Here is a 25,284-nt window from a genome sequence, read left to right as displayed (position 1 = left end):
CACAATCTTCCCTGCTGAAAAAACCCCCATCCTAAACCAGCTGGCTTTCTGGTTTTAGCTGGTTTAAACCAGTTTACCTGGTCTCCCAACCTGGCCAAGCGAGCGCTCTGCTGGTTTAACTGGTCAGCCTGCTGGTCTCCCAACAGCAAACCAGCTTAGGTTGGTTTAAAAAATATATATTTTCAGTTTACCTTTAAAATAGCCTATGACACAGGAGCGCAGCTTTAAATGCTGCCTACATAGACAGCATACTAACTTTGGGAACACAGCCAAGGTGATTTCCATGTATTTTTCTTGGTCTCATGGCTTCCATTGAAGGCAAAGCCCTTAAAAACATCCTTTTAGCTCATGTTGCTCCGGTCAATAATTTAAAGGCAACATCCTGTTTTAAATGATTGGATTAGGTTAAATCCACATCCCTGCTCAATGCTGTAATTAAAACATTGTCTTTACAGTGATATGCTAATCCCGTTTGGGATTATATTGCTTTATATTTTCCTCACTTTAGCTGAATGATTCAAGTGTTCAACCTGGTTAATATCTGTTGCTCAGGTCTTGGAGCAACATGGATTAATACCATTTTACAGTACCAAATTATATATTCTGAGTCAACATTTTTGGCAACACAGTTTGCCAAGGTTATGCATTTCACAAGAAATAACTACACACATGCATGCTAATGCATAAAATCCCCACAAATCCAAATGATGGAATTTATGGAACCTTCTTTTCAGATTGGAATTGAAAGTGTATAATTGATTATTTTAGCTTGTATTTGAGTGATCAAACAGTACTTTTCAATTCCACCAGTGTGAACCCCTGGAAACCCACAAACCCACAGCGGCCCCATTGGTCACAGGATACTTCCACAGATTGCTGTCCATGCCAGTTTATCAGCCAACCGATCGATGCCACTGTCCCCCCATTAAGGTAAAGTTAGCCAATTAGCATTCTTTAAATGACTGAGTTAGCACTCCACTGAATCCTGAGGTAATGCTGCATGCACAATAAATGACCAATTAAAGCACATTTATGCTGGTCTGTATACCTGGATGACAGCCAGAGGCAGAAATAAAAGCTTATTAGCAGCAATTTAGCACAATGCACTTCATCAATGGGTGATGTTCATCTAATCTCTTCTGAAGTACAAAGAGGCAGAGTTTAGATTGGGACTCCTCTTTGAATTTTGATCACAGCTTTACAAGACCTTATATGGAGTGCCATTTTAGCATATTAACATGGCATAAACTGACTTGAACGTTCTACTTCTATTTGAAAGGAGGATCAAGGGCTTCCTGGTTTGGGAGGACATGCTGAACAAAAAGGAGATAAAGGAGATATAGGGGATATGGTAAGGAATGATTTTCATCAACAAATCAGATTTTTGTTAAAAAAAACTATTGATTGGTTCTTTAAGTCATGTTTTATAGATTTTTCAATGAAATGACATGACAAAAGTGTATGTGGTATGTGTGTAAAGATTTATGATCTCTGCTTTTCAGTATAGTTGCCAAAATATTGCTTTTGCAAAGTATTCTTTTAAGTGTTCTTCTAATTTGCTGCAGACTTTGTTTTATCATAGTTAAGTTGTCACGTAAGTTAGAATGCCATTTTTGTTACATGTTAAGAAATTACGTTGGGCTAAGGAATTTTATCTTCGCACTTGATATACATGCTCCCTACCTAGTGTCACAGAGAGAGTGGAGCCATAGCAAGAATTATAAGAATGTACAGGAATTAACAGCTGATGATATGTTTGTTAAGAACAAAAGGTGTTGAAGGTCACTTGTCTAATTGCTGTGTTGTGTTTTGGAATAGAGACATTTCTTGACAACGCCACATGTTTGGCTTTGAGTGAGACATTTTGAAGGACCGTTTGGGAACAAAATGAGTCGCAAGTCCGCTCTGTCTGAGTCGTGGTGGACAACAGGGAAAAAAATGTTCTAAATGCAAATAATAAAATGCAACCATATAAACATAGTTGGAATTGTGAACTAAACAGACTTAAAAACTTTTAAAAGAGAGATGTCGTCAAAGGCTGTGCGTCCAATCAAACTGCATGGTATTTTGGTTCAAAGCTAACTTGGTAAAAGCTGGTCAGGCTAGGCAGATGCCAAATTTGGCAGGTTTTAAGATATCCCCTCATCCTCAATAACCATGAATAAAACTATACAAGCAAAAATAAATAGATAAAGTGTCACCCACTTGAGGACCTATGTAAAATCTGAGCTTTCTACATAATTAGTGAGGCTTCTGCCAAAGCATTATATCTAATTTATCTTCAAATCCAGCTGGAGTTAAGAATACAGTGTTTTTTTGTTTTTTTTACAGATTCTGAACAACAGTCACATTATTATAGCCAATCAATCAATCTGAAATAGACCTGACAAATGTCAGTTTTTCTGTTAATTACTCTCATTTTGTAGCAGTACTTCTCTTATTTATTGTAGAAGGTGTAAACTGATGACTGCAGTTTGTCGCATTGCTTTTGGACAATATGTTTAGCTCCTGCTGTAGTTTTCACGTTGTAGCAGATTTCACTCTGTTCAGCAATTTAATCCTCAGGAAATGACTGTTCAAATTTGCATTAATTTGTTGTTTTTCCTCAATTATGATACAGTATTTTTTCCAAAAATGCTCTTGGGGAAATTTTTTTTTTAAATTTTTTTTTTTTTTAGCACATATTGAATTTATGACGCAATCCAAATAAAGGGATAGCAGAGGTAACGTGTATGGAGCAACATTTTAATAAAGGTTTACTCCAAAAGCTGAGGGTATAAGTAAGTTTTATTGTTTTCAAGGTGCCTCAGGACTTGATAAAATCATTGCTTTGGCTACTGGAATCTCAAGTATTGTTACAGTAAGACAGGAAGATAATTGGCTAATATAGCATCTAGTGGCACTCTGGGCAAAAAAGGAAAAAAAAAATATAAAATTTAGGGATGAAGAGAAATGCATGTTCAGCTTCTCAACTTGTCGGTGCTGGAATGCTCCATTGCTGCAGCTGAATAAGTGGACAATCCCAAGGGGTATTCCAGGATCAGTATCAATGCTTAACAGAGACTCAGTGGTGTAAGGTCAATAGGTCATCACGGGACATTTGACCTTCCATTGTTCTATTTTAAAATAAAACATTGTTGCATACTTGTCTTCTCACTGTTGTCATGTCACAGTAGGGTGCTCATTAATCAACTTTCAGTGTCAAAACAGTCTGGACATATTAGTGACGGTGTTAAAGTGAGGAGATTTTCTCATTCTAGAGAGCGTTTTATTGGACAAAAAACATATGTACGCCCCTTCGAACAAGATGGGTCATCAGTATTTATGGTCCATTTTCCCAGAAGAGACAGACTGTAAACTTTAAAGAGCCCATGAAATAAAAAATTTAGTTTTGTGGCTTTTAGTCCAAATCTTAGTTTTTAGGCCATCTGTATGCTAATATACTCCTAAAAGTTTACAAAAGTCTTATCCTTTCTTGGAAATACAGCCTAGGAGTGCCCTTTTTCAATATAGTTGCTTTCAAAGCTCACAGAAATTGCCTGAAAGCTACAAAACATCGATTTTAATTACATGAGATCTTTTGGACACACACACATTTGTTGCCATTTAGAATCAAACATTCTTACAAATTGGTTTTCTATCTTTTGATTTTTCACACTAGGGTGCTCATTAATCAGCACCCAGTGTCAAAACCATCTGGACACACTTCATTTGTTGTCCATATTAGTGCTTGATCTGAATTTGCTGAATGTTTACTGTGATTAGAAAACAATGAAAATGATTTTATTTAAGTTTGTTGACATAATCTATTATATCCGTTTGATGTGTTTTGTCCATTTAATGCAAGATAACCTATAATGAACATTATATTTTGTAAACTGTCAATAATGAGTTTTCAACCAAACTCATTTTAATAACTTCATTTTGTCCTTAAAGCTGGCATGAAATTGTTTAGCAAACCCATTTGTCTTTTCTGTGTTGACTTTTTTTCCATTGAAAGAGTAAATTAGGGCGACATATCGAAGGGCTTGTCCTTCTTTAAAAATAGCCAGCAGCCTTTAGTTTACATCACAGCCTGACAAAACCATGATTTACTGCTTGCTATTGCATGCTTGTTACAGATGGTATTAGGCGGGGGGAACATTTTCTTTATAGAGAGCAATTAATTGGACAAAAATATGTACAGTATATACCCCTGTGAACAAGATGAGTCATCAATATTTTTGGTCCATTTTGTCAGAAGACAGAGAAGGTGTATTGTTAAGTGTATGGGCACGTGTGAGTTTCATTTTCTGGGTGTAATGTCCATGGAGTTGCGCCAAAAGTGAGTTTAATGTGAGCTGTTTTCAGCTGTACAGGATGTAATACAATGAAGAGGAATTCATATTCTATAAATTATAGCCCCCATATTGATTGTCAGTGAGTCAGCATAATGTGGCTGATCCTATTGGAACTCTCGGAAAGAACATGCCGACTTCTCGAGTGATCGTGTTGCTCAGAGCTCAGACATGAACTAAAAACTTAGATTTTGATAACATTGGGTCAATATATAACTTAAATTTGTGGTTACATAAGCATGTTTTGTGAAGTTGTTGGAATTACATTAAACTCATGATGCAAAATCTCTTTAGAATCACCATGGTTCTGTTTACTGGTTGGCAAGTTTAAGCTGGAAGGCTCATCTCCTGTATCGAGAAGAGAATGTGACCCACATTTCATCTATGTGGGAATTCATGGATGTCGGAACGTTTCTCTGGCACTAAAACCAGATTAGGGGAAAACGAAGCACATGCGTTTTACGGCTGGTGGTATTTTGGCGTCATCTGCTGACTTTCTGTTATTGCCTCCTTAAAGAGAAGCATTTTAATATCACAAGCAAGCTGAGTATCAAGCAGGCAACCAAGCTTTGTGTAGCCGATGTAATTTGTCATCAACAATGTGTTCTTAGTTATTTTCTTATTTTAAGAAAATAAATGCTAAGTTATGGAGGCAGGGTAGTGCATGCATATATATTGGCTCACAGGCTTGATTTACTACTGCATAGTGAATGGAAAGAGAGAAATAAAATCTAATATTTATTGACTGCATGCAAAACTATACCCCCCTAAGACCAAGACCAGACCCCCAAGACCCAGACCAATACTAGACCTCCTGAGACCTAGACCAAATACATGTACAAGACCTCCTAAGACCAAAACCAATACTAGAACCCCAGAGGTCCAGACCAAGTCCAGAATCCATAAAACCAAACCAAGACCAGACCCCCTAGGATCCAGACACCCTAAGACTCAGATCTAGAACAGATCCCCTAGAACCAAGACCTTCTAAGATAAACAAAAGACTAGACTTTCTAAGATGCAGAATGAACACTAGGCCCCTAAGACCATAACCAATGCCAGAACTGCTAAGGTCTAGACCAAGACCAGGCACCCTAAGGCCCAGACCAAATACAAAACCCCTTTAAACCAAGACCGAAACTAGAACCCCCAAGATCAAGAACCAGACCAATACTTGACCCTCTAAGACCCAAACTCAGAACAATACAAGCCCTCCTTAGGCCCAAATCGACACCAATAATAGACCTCAACCAACACCAGTTGCCCCATGAGACAGACGCAGACGAAGATGCCGGAACTAGGCTTATTTTATCGCAAAATGCATTTAAATACTGACCCACTTTATTCAGTGGCTACAGTAAGTAGGTGGAATTCTTGTGACTAATGTTGAAAATATCATGCTGACCTGTGTTTGAGGTATTACCTTTGCAATGCTGGAAATATACTTTTTTTGGCTGTTAGAGAAAAAATGGCATTTAGAAAATTGTTTAAAACATCATTTCACAGGTTTTGATAAATGCCATGCTTTTAGACTATGCTAGTTGCCTTCAATATGAATTTTAATACATTATAATGTTTAATATGCACTTCAGACTTAACAAATTTCACCTACTGGGTTTTAACTTAATTCTATTAATTGAAATCTGCTTTTAATGAGATTAAAACATATGGTTAAATGACGCATGGTTTGTATGAACTAGCCAAAATTGCCCAGTTTGTTGCAATACTACTAACTGACAGCCATGGAACTGCAATTACAAAACACGGATGTTTAATAGATGCATTAGTAATGTATAGTCTATTTGAAACCGAATGAGAGTCAAGCTCTCTATGGGTAGATAAGGTCGCCTCTTAACTCCAACGAAGATTCGAGTATAAAACTGTGCCAATTTACAAGATTGCACAAACATTACTGCGTTCTGAGCTATTGAGTAACCTCAAAGGTTAATTGCAGTGACCCACATGAGAACTCTTTTTGTGGATTACTTAGAATGCGTCTTTCAAAAGGGTTTGTACCCAGCACTGAAAATTGCCAGTTGCAATCATGTTTCATGGATTGAATGAAGTGGGATTAATTGCATGAAGAATTCTGTTCGGAGTCGACAGGCATTTCTAGATCCTTAAAACTGGCCAATGCACAACACGTTCAAAATGCAATTACCTGGGCTGGTTTTGTTGTTATGGAGATATACTCCCTAACCACACTGCCTCCCTTAGAGTTCTTCCTTGCTCTATAATCCAATATTCAACTAGAAACCAAGCGACATAAGTGATTTTGGGCAGAAAACCTGAATTCAGAGACCACCATGCCTGAATTATTTATGAGCTGCAGTAGTTGTTTTAATGGTCTTGCAATTTATTAAAGCATTATCAATATTATGTTTTTTAAACAGATTGAAATCTAGGCAGTTTCAATGATATTTTTAGGTGAAATTGACACCATGAGTCTAGTTTGATTGATGGACTCCATGGCTAAATTGTATCTTGTGTGTTCTGTAACTCTAAGTGAAATCCCTCCTCTGTGAAATAACGTTTGTGCAGCACATCAGTATGTAAACATAATATACTGGGCACATATATCTCTTTCTATATTAGTGGTGCTTTGCTAAGGGATCACCATTACTGTTGCTTATACTTGGGGTTAAGGATTTTTCAAAACAATTCCTTCCTTACTTACATTGAAGGAGGGACCTGAACCATGTCTTGGTACCTGAATATCATTGAGATATTTTCAAATCCATGATACCCTTAGGATTCCTCAGCTACACATGGACCACATAATTGCACAGGGTCCCAATTTTGATCTAAAATACCCAACTCAGTTTGGACAAAAGATACACTTATACACTTACGTTTTCCCTCTACGTCCTTGCCGTTAATCATTACCATTGAAATCAGTGGATTTATAGTGTTATCTGAGCAGGGTAAACTCTTTTGTGCAGGCGCCCTTACTCTATTAACCTTGACTGTAATGTTCTCAGGCCCATCAAACAAGGTTACTGTGGGCCTTGAGCTTGTAGACTCCCAATTATCGAGTAATATTATCCAGCTTTGCAGCTGCTGGACAGTGTGTTAAAAAGAGTCCCTAACAGCTGTAATAGTGTTACGAGGGTTCAGAACACTAGACCTCAGAATCCACTGCTTAATGTGTCAATAAGGGATTGTCCACCAACATGCCCATCTGCCCTGTCTTCTCCAGGGGGACACCAGAAAAGACATACGCCCAGTACACCAGGAGAAAAGATATGGCATTTTGAGTGGCATCACCAAAGTGTATGTTAGCAAAGGCTGTCAGCAGTGCCTTTCTGTAAGATGGATGCCACACTAGCAGATTGGTATTTTCTCTTCTTGTGCACTTGAGAAATCATTAGTCCACTCTTAAGTTCTCTCCAAGTGTCTTCATGGGCAATAAGTGGGTCCAATAAAAGCTAGAGTAATCTACACTGATAGACTCTTAATGTAACAAGCAGAATATCATAAACTCATCTCAGAAGGGTAAAGAAAAATGCAGAAATCACAAAAACATGTGACAAGTTGTAAGTGAAGTCTGACATTTCTATGCAGATGTCCCTTGAAATAGCTTTGGAAGTGTATACTCTATCACCCACTAGGTTTAGACAAAACCTCTCGAGACTGGAGACACACCCATACTTCCACTTTAACTTTTGGGACTTTCAAAGGTCTGTTCCAAAACCAAGCGAGCTGCCTACCTAGACAGCATTTAGAGGCATCATAGGTGCGCTACTGATGCAATGCTATTTTAAAAGGTAAGATGCCTTCTTTTGGCCAAAGTCAAAGGTGGCATTGCATGCATCCCTCGTGAATCATGCAGTCCCACAATGTATTGTGATGGCGGATGAAATGTTGATTTATAAATATAAACTGAAAAATCTTGTTAAATTAATTAAGCTAGTCAAAAATTTTTCACACAATATTTGTGTGTGCTATGGATTTTACAGTATGCATAATAGAGGATCACATTATTAGCTTAGCAACATGCTAACATTCAACATCGTTCAGGGGTTACACGTTATTTAGATGTCGTGTCAAGCTGAAAAGAACATCTACTTTCGAGACATCTTCATTCTGTTATATTCGTTGCACTGTGTCTAGCTTATTTTATTGCAAGAACTTGTTCTGTCTGAATGGGCCATTAGAAGGCTGCTTCTATTAGGTAGAAGACAGCAAAGCAGCTCACTTGGTCTTTGGAACAGAACTACAGAAGGTGTTCTTTGCTAGATTCACAAGTTTTGATCAATTCTAAGGAGCAGAGAGACACACTACAGATCTTAAGTCCATTGTAGTTTTTAAGAAATCTCTTTTGAACAAAATAAGACCATGATCCCCATTTAAGATATAGACATTATTGCCTAATCTCTTCCTGCATCACCTTTGTCTATTGATGGACTACACTATTGAAATGGAATATATAGACTACCATTTAATTGCCAACAAATGCCTTCATCAGCCAACTAATAAAGGACAATGCATCAATGTGAACATCTGCAGTTGATCCAGGATGGATTTCAAAGACATTAGTCATTAATATTAAAGTTCATAATATATATATATATATTTTTTTTTTTTTAAAACACTGGACCTTAACTCTTACTTAATTTACAAATGTACAACCTTGACTTGCACTGCACAGAAATAACTAATATTGACATTATATTCATGTTGTTTAGCCAGAAGGGAACTGGCCACCACAGTGAGTCTGGTTTCTCCCAAGGTTATTTTTCACCATTAACCAACATCTTATGGAGTTTTGTGTTCCTTGCCACAGTCGCCTTCAGCTTGCTCACAGGGGTTCTAAATACCATTATTATTTAATTATTTAATTTCTATACACATTTTTTGTTTATTAATGCATGATTTCCTGTAAAGCTGTTTGAAACGATTTTGTGAAGATCAGGAGATGGATTAGTGCAGCAGAGAGAGAAAGAGAGAGAGAGAGAGAGAGAGAGCGAGAGAGAGAGAGAGCCACACGCAGTGTCTTTTTGTTTAAGTTTAAATAAAAATATTGCTTTGACTGTTCAGCTGGTTCCCACCTCCTCTTTTCCCATTTTAACCTTGTTACATTGGTGCCGAAAACCGTGAGGGAGTATTGGCTCGGCCCCGCCCTCCTCCTCGTCACATATGTGTGTTGTGTGTTGTGAAAGCGCTATACAAATAAAAATGACTTGACTTGACTGATTGAGCTTAAACATTTTATTTCAAACATTATAAGGGTCAATATTTGTCTAAAGCAATAATTTAGGTGATTTCTACTGTAAATTAAGTCAGTTGTTCTTTCCTCAGGGTAATGGGAGTATTGCTGATTCTCTTGGTCTGGATGGTTCAAATGGTAGCAAGGTGAGTTTCAATAAATAAATAAATACTGTTTCATAAATGCTTAAAGGGCTAGATCACCCAAAAATGTAATTATGTCATACTTTACTCATTCTTGTGTTGTTCCAAAATAATTTTTTCCCTGTGGAACAGAATGTTAGTCTTGCACCTCATCCTAACCTGACGTGACATACAGCGACAAGCTATATGTCTGTCCACACCAGGCGCGATGCGACACAACGATATTCATACACTAAAATGAGGATAATTGACAATAAAATGCAGAAAACAGAGCAATCTCAGATGATACAATCTGTTTGTTGAACGCAACTAATTTTCTTACCAAAGGTCCGTATGGGCATTTGCTTTCTACAGCAAACCCAGAGGAGATAAGTACATAATCACACACATACACAGAGCTACTTACTTAATGAATCACATCCTTATTCAGTCTGTTGCGATTGTTTATGTTCACGCTGTACTCCTTTTATTATTTTGCCGATCTCCATGTGAGCCTGTATGTCTCCCCTCTGCCTTTCTGAATCTGTGTGTGTGTGTGAGACAGTGGCAGTGTCCAGAACACTTTGAAAATAATTTTGTATTTAGTAAATGGCCTCCAAATAGCATTCCTGGCGCTATTCTGATTTGTGGTATTGCAAATAGTGGTCCAATATCCGACTTCAGAGTGCCATTCCGCTCTATACAGCACGTTTGAGGATGATGCGGTGTGTAAAAGGCTTTTTTTCTCTATCAGTGGAACTTCACCAGCCACATATAATCTGCTAGAAAGGTTTATTTTATCCTGGGGTGCCTTGAGAGTCCTAAAATCAGATTACGACAGTGGGATCTCTTCCATCAGTCATTTGGGATTAGATAGTGACAGAGTACAGGGGGTTTGCATGCTTTGTACTGAAGTGAGCTGCTCACCTCTGTACTGTTACTATCAGAGTTACTGTGTGGGGGGGAACAACTTCGATTGAAGGGAATGACTTCTAGGAGGCTATACTGGAAACAACAGCTGAGGACTGGAACAGCTGTAGCTACTAGATATGCTATAACATAAGGATTAAGTTTTACAGATTCTGAAGGAAAGGAATTTGTGAGTTTAGGTTGTTATATGGTGTAAGTATTGCAGACAGAGTCTTTTAGTCAGTGCAAACCTTATTTCAGTGAGCAAGGCAGCACTATATTGAAATTCCTCTTACTTTCCTTTTTAGAGTACAAACACACAAACAAATGCATATTTGCATAGACATGCTCGTTACATGGTATAGCTTGAAAACCAATGATACTCTGTGTCTGGAATTTTATTGCCAATCAGCTGCATTCATATTCATGTCTATGTAAATCACTGCAGGGCAATTTAACACGCTGTAATTGAGAATGTCCAGTTCATAATTGTCTTACCATGATCAGACCAAAGAACCACAACTGATGTGAAGAGAGTGTGAGACATAGAGAGAGATTATGTTTCTTTCACCTCTGGAGAGTGAGGAGTGGCATATACTTTGTGAATTAAGCAGAGTGAACTGTAATTATGACCGGGTACAGAAAAACAAAAACAGGCTTTTGTTGTGACTAATGAGGCTTAATTAAACTGTTTGAGAAAATGCACATGGAAAAGGTAGGTTACACTAAGTAAAGAAAGTGTAACATTCAGTACAGAATTACAAATACTTTAATTTGCAATTCATATCTGGAATTTGGAGTTACCCCAGAACTATCTGATGATATTGATAGGGGTATTTCCAGAAACATTAGATGATTTTAGTAGTCAGAGTTTGAAATGCTACCTATAAATTGGTGTAATTAAATTTATATTTATTTGTAAACATATTAAATTATTAACTGTCATGTTATTGACCATGCTGGAAGCTCTCTTCATTTTAAAATAAATGCTCAAAATTACTCACTTTAAAAAATTCAATGTCAGTATTTATTCTTATTAATTTATTCAAGTATAATGTGATGACATTTTTGTTTGCATTCCCTCGTAATAGTTTGCGTTCCATCACAATAAGTTTTGTGTGCCCTTGCAATAAGTTTACCATGGTATTACTACAGTAACCATATTTTAATCTTGATATGCATAGTGAAAACATAGTAATAATACAAGGAAACAAAACTATGTTAATAAAAATCAGAATTTTGTAGATATTATGATTTTACTACAAGTACCATGGTATTTGTAGTAAAACCATAGTAGCCATAATATAAACCATGGTTCATCTATAGATAATATAAACCATGTTTACTATATGAATACAGTATAATATATTAAAACCATGGTTTCTACCAAAGGAACATGGTTACTTAACTTACTTAAGTATTTGTACAGTAAAATCAAAAACAATAAAATTATGTTTTTTATTACCATAGTTTTTGTTTTCCTGTATTATCATTATGGTTTCTGTCAGAAAGCAAGAGACCCAAGAGCAGAGGAACAGTTCACAGGATTTATTTACTTAATAAACTGATTTATTTATTTAACTTTAATTAAAAAATGCAGCTTCTGCCTGTGGAGACCAACAAAAGTGTGGGTGGAGGTGAGATTCATAATAGGTGTGGCGAGTTGGCTGTAGTTATGAATAAACCTATGATAAAAAATGTGCGGACCCCAGAAATGTTTGCAAGGCCTTGTGGGAATCTGGTTTTGGCCAGTCGGAAACTGCTATGACCTTGGCAGGGTCCATGCGCACTCCCTCGGTTGAAATGATGAACCCCAGGAACAAATCCGACTGTGCATGAAAAGTGCACTTCTCCGCTTGAATGAACAGCCGATTCTCTAGCAGTCGATGAAGCACCTTGCTGACATGCTGGACATGGTCCTGGATATTTTGGGAGAAGATCAGAATATCATCAAGATAGACAAACACAAAACGGTTGACCATGTCTCTGAGCACGTCATTCCTGAGCCCCTGGAAGACGGCTGGGGCATTGACCAATCCGAAAGGCATAACCAAATATTAGAAGTGCCCCCTATGGGTGTTAAAAGCCGTCTTCCACTCATCCCCCTCCCTGATCCAGACAAGGAGATAAGCATTGCGTAAGCCATCCTTGTGGAGGAGAAGTGCCAGAGAGAAAATCAATAGCACAGTCGCACAGGCAATGAGGAGGAAGGGTCATGGCATGGGACTGGCTGAACACCGCCCTCAAGTCATGGTATGCTTATGGTACTCCAGATAAATCTGCCGATTCATCCTGAAACAAAACACAAGTCTGAACAGGGGAGACAGCAGAGTTAAGACAGTGAGACAAACAGTAAAAACTCCAAGCAAGAACAGTATTGGTTGACCAGTCTATGTGTGGGTTGTGCGTTACCAACCAAGGATGCCCCAACACTACCGCCGCCAATGGAGATTGGACCAGGTAGAAGGATAACTGTTTCAAATGATTTCTGGAGTGGGTGACGATGGTCAGGAGCGTGCCGCTGATGGTATGGACTGTGATTGGTTTGTCCAACTGCCACTTGGAAGCCACGTCGAGGTCTAGAAAGTTCCCTTCGGCTCTGGAGTCCACCAATGTGGAAACGGTGTGACTGGTTGATCTGTACTGCAGTCGGGCCTGGTTAGAAGTGGAGATCTGATCCTGCTGATGTCCAAGTAAAGCTCCCTGCTGAGAAAGGGTGGTACGAAGAGTGGATTCCTCCACTGGGTCCATCCTGGCTAGAGCGCATGTGGTCATGTAGAGAGCAGATCCGTGAGAAATCCACCATGAAGAGTGTGTTTGTAGGCATGTATGCGTCATGGTAGTAGGGAGCAGCTCCGTGATAAATCCTCCGTTAAAGAATGTGTGGGCAGAAGGACAAGCGCAGCAGCAAACTGGAAGGTAAATGCACTGTAGAAACATGGGCAGAGAAAGGCAACCAATACAGATACACAAGACAGGACCAACTGAGACAGAGAGAGTGAGGTGAGTTACTTGAAAACACCAAAACAATCTAGCCAAGATCATGACACAACAAAGGATTTTAGTAGGCAGAAAATCAGTGGAGAACAAGTGCTGGCATCACGTTAACATCAGCAAGAACACCTTCATTTTCTCCATGGTAAATTAAAGCTAAAAACGTAACGTTAATTCATATATTGATTCTGGTCTCAGTAAATGTGATAGTAAAAAAAATAAAAAGAGTTCACAACTTCATAGTAATTGTGTTATGAGATGTAATAAACAGTTCTCTTCACTTACACTAATGTCATCAGGTATGTAATCACTATTACATGACACTTTTCTCTTTTCAAGTGACTGATAATTGTTTGCCTCGATACTTATTCCAATACTGTGCTAATATATTCGATACTGGGCTAATGCTCAGAATGCATACAGGCTAATCAACAGATGCATACAGTACTTCCACTGGAAGTGTGCAAAGTTGCATCGTCTTTGTTACACAGTCCTGCAGGAACACATGCCAAATAGTTTGGTTTGGATCTCCAATGAATCAAACATAACAGAGTTGTCGTGACATGTTACTGTAGAATGAAATGCTCAGCAAGGTGCACATATTTTCTCTCATTCAATCTACTGTCACACATTAGTTTCTCCTGAGATCTGACATTGAGTTGTCTGCCACACCTGCTATAACGTGAAGCTTACATGGTGGTTTATTCGGGGCATGTTGGTTCTATTTAAATGGTAATTGCATAGAAATATTGTCAGAAGCCAGTCATACCTTTTACTTTACTTTAATATAATAACGAAAGCTCAGATGATTTGGTCGTGAAAGAAGGTGATTTGGTCGTGAAAAGAGTTTTTGAGTTCATATTAATATACTTGAATTTGTATTACAAAATTGGTATCTTGGCAGATCTAAACACAGTTTGTGATATTGTAGAGATCATTTTTGAGACTCTAGAGGAGAAGCGTGAAATTGCTGGGACTTTTTGCTTGGGAGAAAAATATCAGAAGCAGGAGACTGATGCAAATGTTCCATTTAATCTCATTTTCAGACATTTTTTGTTCAGGTCTACAGCTGTGTATTTGCTCAGTAGATGAAATGAAATACATGCATATACACAACAGTCTGTTACATTATGCAAAGACTTTAGGCTGTGATTAATTTTTAAATTAAGCCTACATTAGAGAGAAGACATTCTGCTTTTATTTGTTTTAGTGATATGTGAAGTTTGTTTACAAGGGTATGTTACTAAATGCTTACTAAAAATGTATACATTTTGTTTGATGTTGTAAGATTTCAAAATTTGGAATTGGATTTGTAAACATCCTCTAAATAATAAAATGATGATGGTCTTTTTGAAACAAATGTTTTTTTTTAAGGTACATTATAATATCTGCATAAATAATACTCTATTGTTATGACATCAATCATTTAATAAGATCAAAAATCAATAAAAATTTAAATTTTAAATTTTGCAGAAACATTTATTGCAGGACATACGTTTCCTCTAAATGAGATCAAAAAGTAAAAAAAATAAAAAATATTTATTTATTGTTATTATTATTATTAGGCCTTGTTTATACAATGGTATTCTCTAAACAACCTTGGAGTACCATGTACTGTACATACCATGGTATAGGAATATTAAAATCATTACCAAAATTTTACTATGGTACTGCAACAGTACGTTTTTGTAAGGACATGATGGTCCCACTTTACAATAAGTTTTCATTTGTTAACTTTAGTTAACAACATTAGTTAAACATTACCTAAACTAACAATGAACAAATTTGCAGCATTTATTAATCTTAATTTTAAAATATAGTAAAACATTTTTAAAATCAAAAGTTTTTATATAGTTATTGCACTATGTACTAGTTAATGAAAATATAATTTTCATTAACTAACAATAATAAATAGTAATAAATTGAGGTAAAAAATTAATTGTTCATTGTTAGTTCATGATATCTAATGCATTAACTAATGTTGATGAATTGAACCTTATTGTAAAGTTTACCGAACTGACTTGAACTACTATACGTCTCCATAAATAATGTTTCTAGGCTTTATTTCTATACAAGAGAAGAGTTCAGCATAAAACAGATTCCTTGTATAGTACTAGTTTTATTTTGAAAACTTTAAAATCGTGTTTATAATGGATCACACGATAAACTTCAAGTGGTTGTCATCTGTTATTTTGGAGACTGTCAGTTTTTTTTGTGGTCAGGGACATTGGCAAGTGTACAGTGGACCTATCCTTGATTATATTGCCGTGGTGACAGGCAGGTTTATAGCGCTCCTGATAGATTTGCCCATACTTTTGGGAGTGTGTTTAGAGTGCGCGGCCGCCCATGTCATCCAAGTGGCCATCAATGTGGCTCAGAAACACCCATTGTGGCTGGTTCTAATCACGCTTGGATATGAAAATAAACTCCTTATTGGATAGTTGGAAGGGAGGTTAAAGAGTTCATTGTAACCAACAACATTCTTGCTTGATTTAGCTATTTCCTATTTATGATGGAGTTCGTTTTTTTAAGTAAATAATAAGACGTTCTTATGTTGTAATGAACTTGACATGCCTGTGTATAAAAACATGCTATAGATCACATTTTGAGTAATACTGTTTGTCAGTTTTGTTTACATCCCCATTTGATAAAAGTATGTTGCTTATACTTTAGGGGGCCCTTCCACTTTTTCCACTCACACTTTATGTAGGAACCACCACCACCAAGTTTCAAGTTTGAGTGCCTTTGAGTATGTCAATTTTTGGGAATTTCTGTCATCCAGTTTCCATCGTTAATGTTAATACTGCAAAACGAATATGTAGGAAATAGTTTGTGCACAATGGTCATGTTTAAGCTTAAGTTTTAGCTAAACTTAAAAACTTAAAATTAAGCTTAAACTTAAATTCTCCTATGAAATTGAAATATTGGGATATTTCCTTTTATTAATACATTTTCAGTCTGCAGTAGGACAATGCATTTGCTTATTATGAATTTGTGTTATACACTATAGAAAGAGAATTTAATGCCAGTGTTGTTCACGGTTTGTTGAGATATCTTGGCAGAGGCAGGTGGGTTTAGTGTCATAGCATTTACATGACGTCAGTGTGAGAGTTGCAATTGTTTAAGAATGTAAGTGTGTAAAATCAGATATGGAACACAAAAAATACTTTTTTGGGAAAATACTTACAGTGATGAATGGCCAATTCATGCAGTTGATTGGCAGATGCATTATAGATAACAACAGCTAAGACTTCTGAGTTACTCTGTCTGATAGAAGACCTACTTCAATGAAAATATCTGAACAGATAACTATCTTAAAGTATGCACAAAGCTATCGCCAAACTGATGTTTGAAAAACAGCTCAATTTTATGAATATAACAGTGGCCTTTTTCAAATTTCCCTCATTAAATATGATTCCCGGTGATGTAGAAAAGTCAAAGAGCTTCCAGGCTTCTTATTGCTGCAAAGTCCTTACAAATGACAGATTAATGGTAATCCAAGAGCCAGAACCAGCTCAACATTGCATTATTGCCTTAGCCAGAGTGCTTGTACTGGACACTGATGTTGTTGTTCTGCATTTAGATGTTTGTTTATCATTCCTAATTTGCAAATGTACATAAGAAAATATGGCAGAAACGCTGGCATACATTGCCATGACATACATTTTATGCAGGACTAGGTATTTTTGAACATTGTGTGTAGGAATGGGGAATGTAAAAAATATCTATGCTGGTGTGAGATTCCCGTACATCAACTTACTGCTTAACCACCATAGTACTATGCATCATTGGAGAAATGAACTAGCTAGTTATGACTGTTTCCTAAAAGTCATCCGTAGCCTAGAGTGAAAATGAACAACAATTTGCAACTTTACCTGAATGTAATTTCTGCTTGATACACTAATGTCACAGATTGTAATGCTTTATAAACCATGAGAGACAGAAACCATGATTATGGTAAAAATTTATTTTCCTAATTTTGAGACCGATTTGTGACTCTTTTTGACCAATTCAAACAAATAGCTCATTATTTATAACTCTTTTAGACCAATTCAAAGCAATTACACCTGATTTTGAGACTGATTCGTGAGTCTTTTAGACCAATTCAAATTGATAACTCGTTTGTGACTCTTTTATAATTAAAAAAAAAATGATAGCTCATTATTTGTGACTCTTTTCAAAAGATTCAAACTGATAGCTCATGAGATTGAGACTCATTTGTGAGTCTTTTCTGATAACTCATTATTTGTGTCTCTTTCTGGCTGATTCAGTTCAATAGCTCATGAGTTCTAGACTAATTTGTAAGTCTTTTTGACCTATTTATTATAAAAGAGTCTGCACATTAGAGTTATTCGTTCACAAATTGGACTAAACAGTTTCTGCTGCATGTTTGGTGCTTGCAACCAGTGAAGACATCTCAACATAAAAATGTAAAATATTAACGGTTCTCATTACTTAGCCAAGATAATGTGTGTATTCTGATTTTGTGTACCATTACTTTGATTGTCGGGGTGAAAAAGGAGCTGCTGGAGGGCCTGGTCCAACAGTATCACCTGGAAAAAATGTAAGAAACCTAATTGATATGCAAAGCCATGAGACATTTGGCATCATTCACAGAGATTGACCACCTTGGTCAATACATTATAACGGCTAAGACTAATTTAAGTCTTTTAAAGTCAATACCTGATATTTGAGGCCGTTGGGGTTTACATGAGAACGGTGAATGGAATGCACATGATGGTGTGTATCATTTGTCCGATGCGAGGCCGTTGAGACAGAGCATTACATGGCATGTTAGAGTTGCTCTATTTAATAGAACATAATAGGTAATGTATAGCGTTAATATTGATATCATATGCAAAACGTGGATGTAAAAGTTTTATTTTCTGATTGATTAATTGGCAGAGATAGCTGTTATAGTTTACATATGTCCTTGAAAATGCATATTTAAAATTTTTGTTTGAACACCTTTTTTTGAAGATTGTCTATTCTGAAACAGCCCACTCTAAAAGTTTGTTTCAGTGTTTATTAACCTGATCTTCTTCAAACGTTTGTAGCATTGAATTGCTGAGCAAATGGAAAGTCGCAATAAGCTTTTCCTGGCATAAGCCCCTCTGCATTCATGGGCCTGTGCTCCAAATATCTCTGTTACGTCTCTGGATCTTGTTCCAAAGGTCTTTGAAGGCTTGCCATTCAACATATCAACAGTTCTCTCTACTTGAAACACACACACACACCTCTTGAGACAGACCGTGTTTGGTTTTCCTGATATGAATTTTAATGTTATCCTAACCAAAAGTTTGGAAAACTAAATAAAAAGTGCAGAAACTGCTTGCATCATGTTAAACATTGGTTTGTATTTGAGAAAAGTCAAAGATAAGTGTTATGTTTTTAGAAAGGTTTGTCATGTCTGTGAGTGTGTGATATGTCTTTAAAAAATTTGCATGTTCACTATATAGCCAAAAGGATGTGGACACCTCAACATTATTTACTATTACTATTTTTGAGGATTGAATTTCAAAACTATAGGCATTTAAAGGGAATTGGTCCTCTATTTGCAGTTATAACAGCTTCTACTCTTCTGGGAAGGCTTTCCACTAGATGCATTTGCTCCCATTCAGACACAAGTGCATAGTCGCACTGATGTTGAATGATTGGGTCTGTCTTGCAATCAGCATTCCAATTCATTGCATAGGTGTACAGTTGGGTTCAGGTCTGAGTTTTGTGCAGGCCAGTTAACTTCTTCAACATCAGACTCCGGAAACCATTTTTTAATGGATCATGCTTTGTGTATGGGCACAGAAAATGGCCCCATTCTACTTAAAATGTTTGTCAAAAGTGATTGCATGGCTGCACGCTTGATTTTATGCACCTACTAGAAGAACTATGTACTGGGTGTAACTTAAATAGACAATCCTGTTATTTATAAAGGGTTGTCCACATACTTTAAGCCATGTAGTGTATCTCTGTGTGCATATGAGTGTGTCTACCCAGCCTGGTAAGAAGCCAGATTGTATTGTGACCCGGCGTCTGGTGCAGCCAGCACGTGCTGTGTGGTACATAATTAGCAGGCAAGTGAGTAGAAACCCCTGCAGCATTTTGACCTGATAGAACGAGAGAGGGACACAGCCCTGATTTCACCCATCCTCCACCTTTTCTCTCCTGTTGTAATGCCCAGAGCGAGCAGAGGCTAAGTGTGGACTCTCAGCCTCTGCGTCCTCACAACTGGGGTCAGAACAGCCCACAGGCCTTGAACTTAGTTTAAGTTGCCCTGAAAAGTGCGAATGCAGCTGTGTGTACTGGGTCTGCTTTCGGGGAGGTGGGACAACAAAAGAATGTTGTCCTGGTTCCCTGATGGAGTCATTAGATGCTGCCAAAAGCAGAACGGTGCTCTCTTTGAACATGCATCATTTAAATGCAGCCTCAGTGTAACCTCCATAATGCCGGCTCAATTCAAGCTTCTCCTCCACATGCATTTTCACAGTACTGCGATCTTGATCAAGTTCAAGTGCTGACTCTTACTTGCATCTATCTTTTAATGCCTCAGTCGGTGTTTGATGTAGAAGAGATAGCTGTTCAGATAACCACTTTCTGGATGTTCGGAGTTCTACTGCAAGGTTCTCATGGTCATTGAAAAACTGGAAATATCAGGAAATCTTAAAATTGTGTTTTCCAGGCCTGGAAAGTCTTGAAAATGTCTAATTAATTTAGATTTTTTCTTCTTATGCTCTGCTCTAAAGCATTTGATTTTTTGAATATAAAATATTTCATAAAATTGTTCTTTTGTAGAGTAAAACTTGTGTAGAGGGTTCTTTCCATGAACTGGTTCAGAAATTGAAATTTTATGATTTTATAAAAATCCTTATCCTATTTTTGGGCAAAAAGATTAGGATACTACTTCTACTAATGCACATTATAAAGCAGGTAGTGCAGAATTCTGATTTACTGAGCCACATTTAAAGCTATTGTAAAATGCTGATAAATGTACACCTGTGACCTGTATTAATGTGGCAAATTGCACAACAATTTGGCAACAATAAACAGCCTATAGATATGCTAATATATTATTAGTTATGCAAGTATATATTACTTTGCTGAAAAATAATTTATTTCAATTATTGTGTCCATGATAAAAATAATGGTGAAAGGACCTCTTAAGGCTATTTTATTTATTTGAAAAAACAAGCCCAAATAGGGCTTGTGATAGAAATTGAGTATTTTTCAACCTCTGTAAGGCACATTTTAATTACTGCTGAAGCACGTCAAGTCTTAACTGTCACCAAAATGCAGAAAGAGACATTTACTGTCTGCCAGCTCTTTTCATGTGGAGTTCAAAGTGGCGCGTGACACCCTGACAAAAATCGTGAACACGGTTTCATGATTACTGTAGCAAAGCGGATAGCCACAATCTACCAGCAGATTAATGAGGAGGAGCGTTTTAGAGATGAAATGTCCATTGCAATGAAAATGCAACCTAATGGGAGATTGGTTATTTCCATTTGTCAACCTCCCAATTAGACTTTGGAAATGTTTAAAGGGCACCTATTATGGCATTTAAAATGTTCCTAATATTGTTTTGGGAGTTCCCAACAACAGTTTTACATGCATGCAATGACAAAAAACACTTTTGTTGTCTTATAATATGCATTTATGTTTACCTGATTTGCTCACCGACTCCCAAATGATTAGTTCAACGACTCATTTTTCCAAACCCCTCCTTTGCGTGATGCTAATCTGCGGTGATTGGTCAGATAACCCAGTCAGTTGTGATTGGTATACTCTGTGCAGAGATTGTCGGAAACGGAACGCCCATCACCGCTTTGTAGTAAAAAAATCAAAATCTGAGAAGGAATTTGAGTTGATTTATGTTAGCGATCGTAGCCCAAAGTTTGGTGGTAAACACCCAATCAGTTATTGTTTGCATTAGCCCAACGCATAAACATATTAGTAAAGCACTGCATTACTACAAGTTATTGCTCTATTCTTTATGACAACTCCACAACATTTCACATATTTCAAAAAAATTTACATTGGAGACCTAGAAGCTGCGCTGAGCGTAACTTACACAACACACACAAATACTTGTTTTTAGCATTAAGCATGCTAAAAAACACATAAAAGCAACAATTATTAATAATACTTACAGGTTGTGATTCGGAGGAGGAAGCTGATCCAAATAAACTTGGTACTGAATCTTCCTTCAGTATCAACCGGCTCGCGAATCCACACTTGAAAGCATTCATGTTCGTAAAGCAATCGTCATTAAAATGACGCAAACACAGCACAAGGTTCGGGCTATACTTGTGTGGTATAGTTGTAAATATAAACTCTAGCCAATGATTCTTCACGTGCTCGTCCCTGGGCAGTGAAAAAAAGGTCGCTTTTGATATGCACTTCAGAACACAGCGTCTTGCTGACGACATGATGTTTTCAAGTTTTCCTTGGTGTCTGCGCGCGCAGTGAGTGAGCGCGGCCAATTTGATAATTTTTCGTCTTGACGTCACAATGAAAAGGAAAATGACTCATTGGAAAAACGATTCATTACATTGACTCAGAGTTTACTCCTACTTTTGAGAGACAATAACTTTTATTTACGGTGAACTTTCATATATAAAACTTTGCAGGATGTTTTTGTTCACTTAAATCTATGTTACACACTACATGAAAGGTAATTTTCAAAATTCCATAATAGGTGCCCTTTAATGTTACTTAAACTGGTGCTATTGTAGTGCATTTCTAGCGTTATGCTGTGGAAGGCATTGTTTGAAAAATTTTAATAAAGCAAGATATTGCTACATATATTTATTTCTTTTCTAAAATGGAAATAAATGCATTTTGACAGGAAAATAAGTATATAGTGTCAGATTTCAGCACTTTCAAAATCTGGGATTTAACCTCGATTAACTACAAAACATTATGTGATTAATCGTGATTACAATTTTTATCGACTGACAGCACTAGTATTTGTTTTGTTATACTGCATATTTTACCACAACTTCCTTTGGTTAATTGCTATTGTACGCTCTGTACACTTTGTAAAAAAATATTATAGTAAGTGAAACAGTAGGCATCGTGTAACTATAAATAAGGAGCACCTGTACACCTACATATTCATGCAATTATCTAATCAACCAATCTTTTGGCAGCAGTGCAATGCATAAAATAATTCAGATACAGATGCAAATTAATCACTATGGACACTTTTTTCCAAACCATGTGCAAATGCGAGATAACGGGTTGTGACTTCACTTCTCTGGTTAGTTTGAGAGAAAGGCTTTGCAATGGTGAAATAGGGGCAAGAACTACCTGTTCTATACGAAACCAGGACTCTCTCTGGTGAAAGCAACCAATGAGCCAGATGTCTGAGACCGAATGCATAATAATAAAACAAAATCTTGGGTAGGTCTAGCCCACCTTTGTCAATTGGCCTATATAACTTGTTGAAATGTAATCTGGGACATTTACCATTCCATATAAAGTACTTCGCCGTGCTATCAAATTGCTTGAAATAAGAGTGGGGGACATCTACAGGGAGAGATTGTAGCAGGCAGTTGAATTTTGGAAACCAATTAATTTTAATAACATTAACCTTCACAATCATAGATAAATGTAATGAAGCCCACATCACTCGAAAACCTTTTTATTAAAGGGTCGAAATTAACTCTAACTAAATCACACAAATTAGCTTGGAATAAAATGCCCTGATACGTAATGCCCTGTTTGGGCCACTGGAAGGTGCATGGCTGAAAATCTATTACTGGGCATTACACTGTCAGAGCCAAAGCTTCAGATTTAGACCAATTGACTCTGTAGCCTGAGAATTTAGAGAAGGAACTAATAAACCTGTGAAGACAAGACATAGATCTAATGAGGTCGGAGGCGAATAATAAAATAGCATCTGCATAAAGCAAAAGCTTATGCGCCACACCTCCCGCCATCACCTCTGGAATTTCTTCCTCATTTCTTATCACGGCTGCTAATGGTTCCAGGGCAACACAGAACAATAATGGGGAAAGAGGGCAAAACTACTGGGTGCCCCTTTCCAGAGTAAAATAATCTGAAATTAATCAATTTGTTTGTACCGCCACTACCGGGTGTCTATATAGTAACTTTATCCATTCAATAAAGGTATTCCCTAACCGTACAAAATCTTAAAAAGAGAATCCCATTCATACCAAATGCCTTTTCGGCGTCAAGTGAGATGGCAGCGACCGTAGGCTGATCATACACCACATGATATAGATGAAATGTCTAATCTTTTTAGAAGAGCTACGGCCCCAAATAAACCCACCTGATCTATATGTATAAGAGATGTCATAACTAAATCAGTTAGCCAGAATATTTTCTGTATCCTAGCTGGATCAGGGAAATTGGACGGTTATGCTTACACTCATTTGGATCTTTGTCCTATTTAAGAATCGGTTGGCGGAAGCTTTCCATTCTTTGATGATTCCGTTTAAAATTCTAACAAAAGTGGAGCCAGTTCTGTAGCATTAGATCTAAAAATTCAGCCGTCTGGCCCCGGAGCCTTGCCTGTATGCAGGGCCTTAATTACCTCATCAAGCTCCTCCAAGATTATCTCAGAATAAAGAAATTGGTTTTTGCTTAGTCATCAGTTTTGGGAGATCTAATGGTTCGACAAAGTGTCTAAAATCTTCATCAGTAGACAAAGACGTGACTAAAAAGATCAAGATATAATACTTTAAAAGCATTTTTAATATCAATGGCCGAGGTAAATATTTCACCACCAGCAGATTTCACTGAGGAAATGGTAGAAAAAGATTCTCTCTTCTTTATATATCTATATATATATATATGGAGTGGTGGTGGTGTAGTGGACTAAAGCACATAACTGGTAATCAGAAGGTTGCTGGTTCGATCCCCACAGCCACCACCGTTGAGTCCTTGAGCAAGACCCTTAACTCCAGGTTGCTCTGGGGGGATTGTCCCTGTAATAAGTGCACTGTGGATAAAATAGATTTTTGGGGGGATAAAAGCGTCTGCCAAATGCATAAATGTAAATGTAAATATCTAGCCAAAAGCTTCCCTGCTTTGTCCCCTGTCTCAAAATATGACTGTCATGCCCTAAAATCCAAAACTCCACCGTCCGCAACAAAATAGTATTATATCTGTATTTCAATCGGGTCAATTCTCTGAGGCCATCAGACAACATTCAGTTCTGTCTCATACTTTTAATATTCTCTTCCCCGAGAAATCCACAAGTTCTCGTGCTTTGGATTTTTTGACGAATGAGGCATACTGTATGATCCGACCCCTAAGAACCAGCTTAAGTGCCTCCCAAGCCACACCCAGAGAGGATATTCAGGACCATTTGATCTCTATATAAACATTGATTTAAGCCTTTAACATTTGTTGGAAATCAGGATTTTGCAAAACGGATACATTAAAGCAGCAACTATATTATTTCTTTTTCTCCATATATGACAACACCTCTAAACTCACTAGGGTGTGATCTGAGATCTGAGTAGATGTTTCCAATTGAGCAATCAACAACAGATGAAATGAGAGAGTTAGATGTATTTTTAAAAAAAATCTATTCTAGGATAAATCTTATGGGCTGGTGAAAAAAATTTATAGTCCATACCAGATGGGTTAAAAAGTCTCAAAATATATGTAAGGCCAGGATTTTTTCACATCCTGTGAAGCGTCAGTGTTGCTCTAGGTGGCTTACACACTTTTGCTTCACCATTGT

The 25,284-nt window shown here is 37.1% G+C and overlaps 1 protein-coding gene across 1 annotated transcript in view; it reads left to right on the top strand.

Moving 5' to 3' along the window:
• The window catches only part of LOC127661127 (collagen alpha-1(XIX) chain-like), a 180,886-nt gene that overhangs the window by 14,034 nt on the left and 141,568 nt on the right, over window positions 1–25,284 (top strand). Inside the window, exons 8-10 of the mRNA XM_052151705.1 lie at window positions 811–930; window positions 1,280–1,351; window positions 9,639–9,692. Coding sequence (XP_052007665.1) covers window positions 811–930; window positions 1,280–1,351; window positions 9,639–9,692 — 246 coding nt within the window. The remainder of the gene's footprint in view (window positions 1–810; window positions 931–1,279; window positions 1,352–9,638; window positions 9,693–25,284) is intronic.

The sequence above is a fragment of the Xyrauchen texanus genome, chromosome 20 (assembly GCF_025860055.1).
Source record: "Xyrauchen texanus isolate HMW12.3.18 chromosome 20, RBS_HiC_50CHRs, whole genome shotgun sequence".
NCBI lineage: Eukaryota > Metazoa > Chordata > Actinopteri > Cypriniformes > Catostomidae > Xyrauchen > Xyrauchen texanus.
This window is presented reverse-complemented; position numbering and strand designations above follow the sequence as displayed.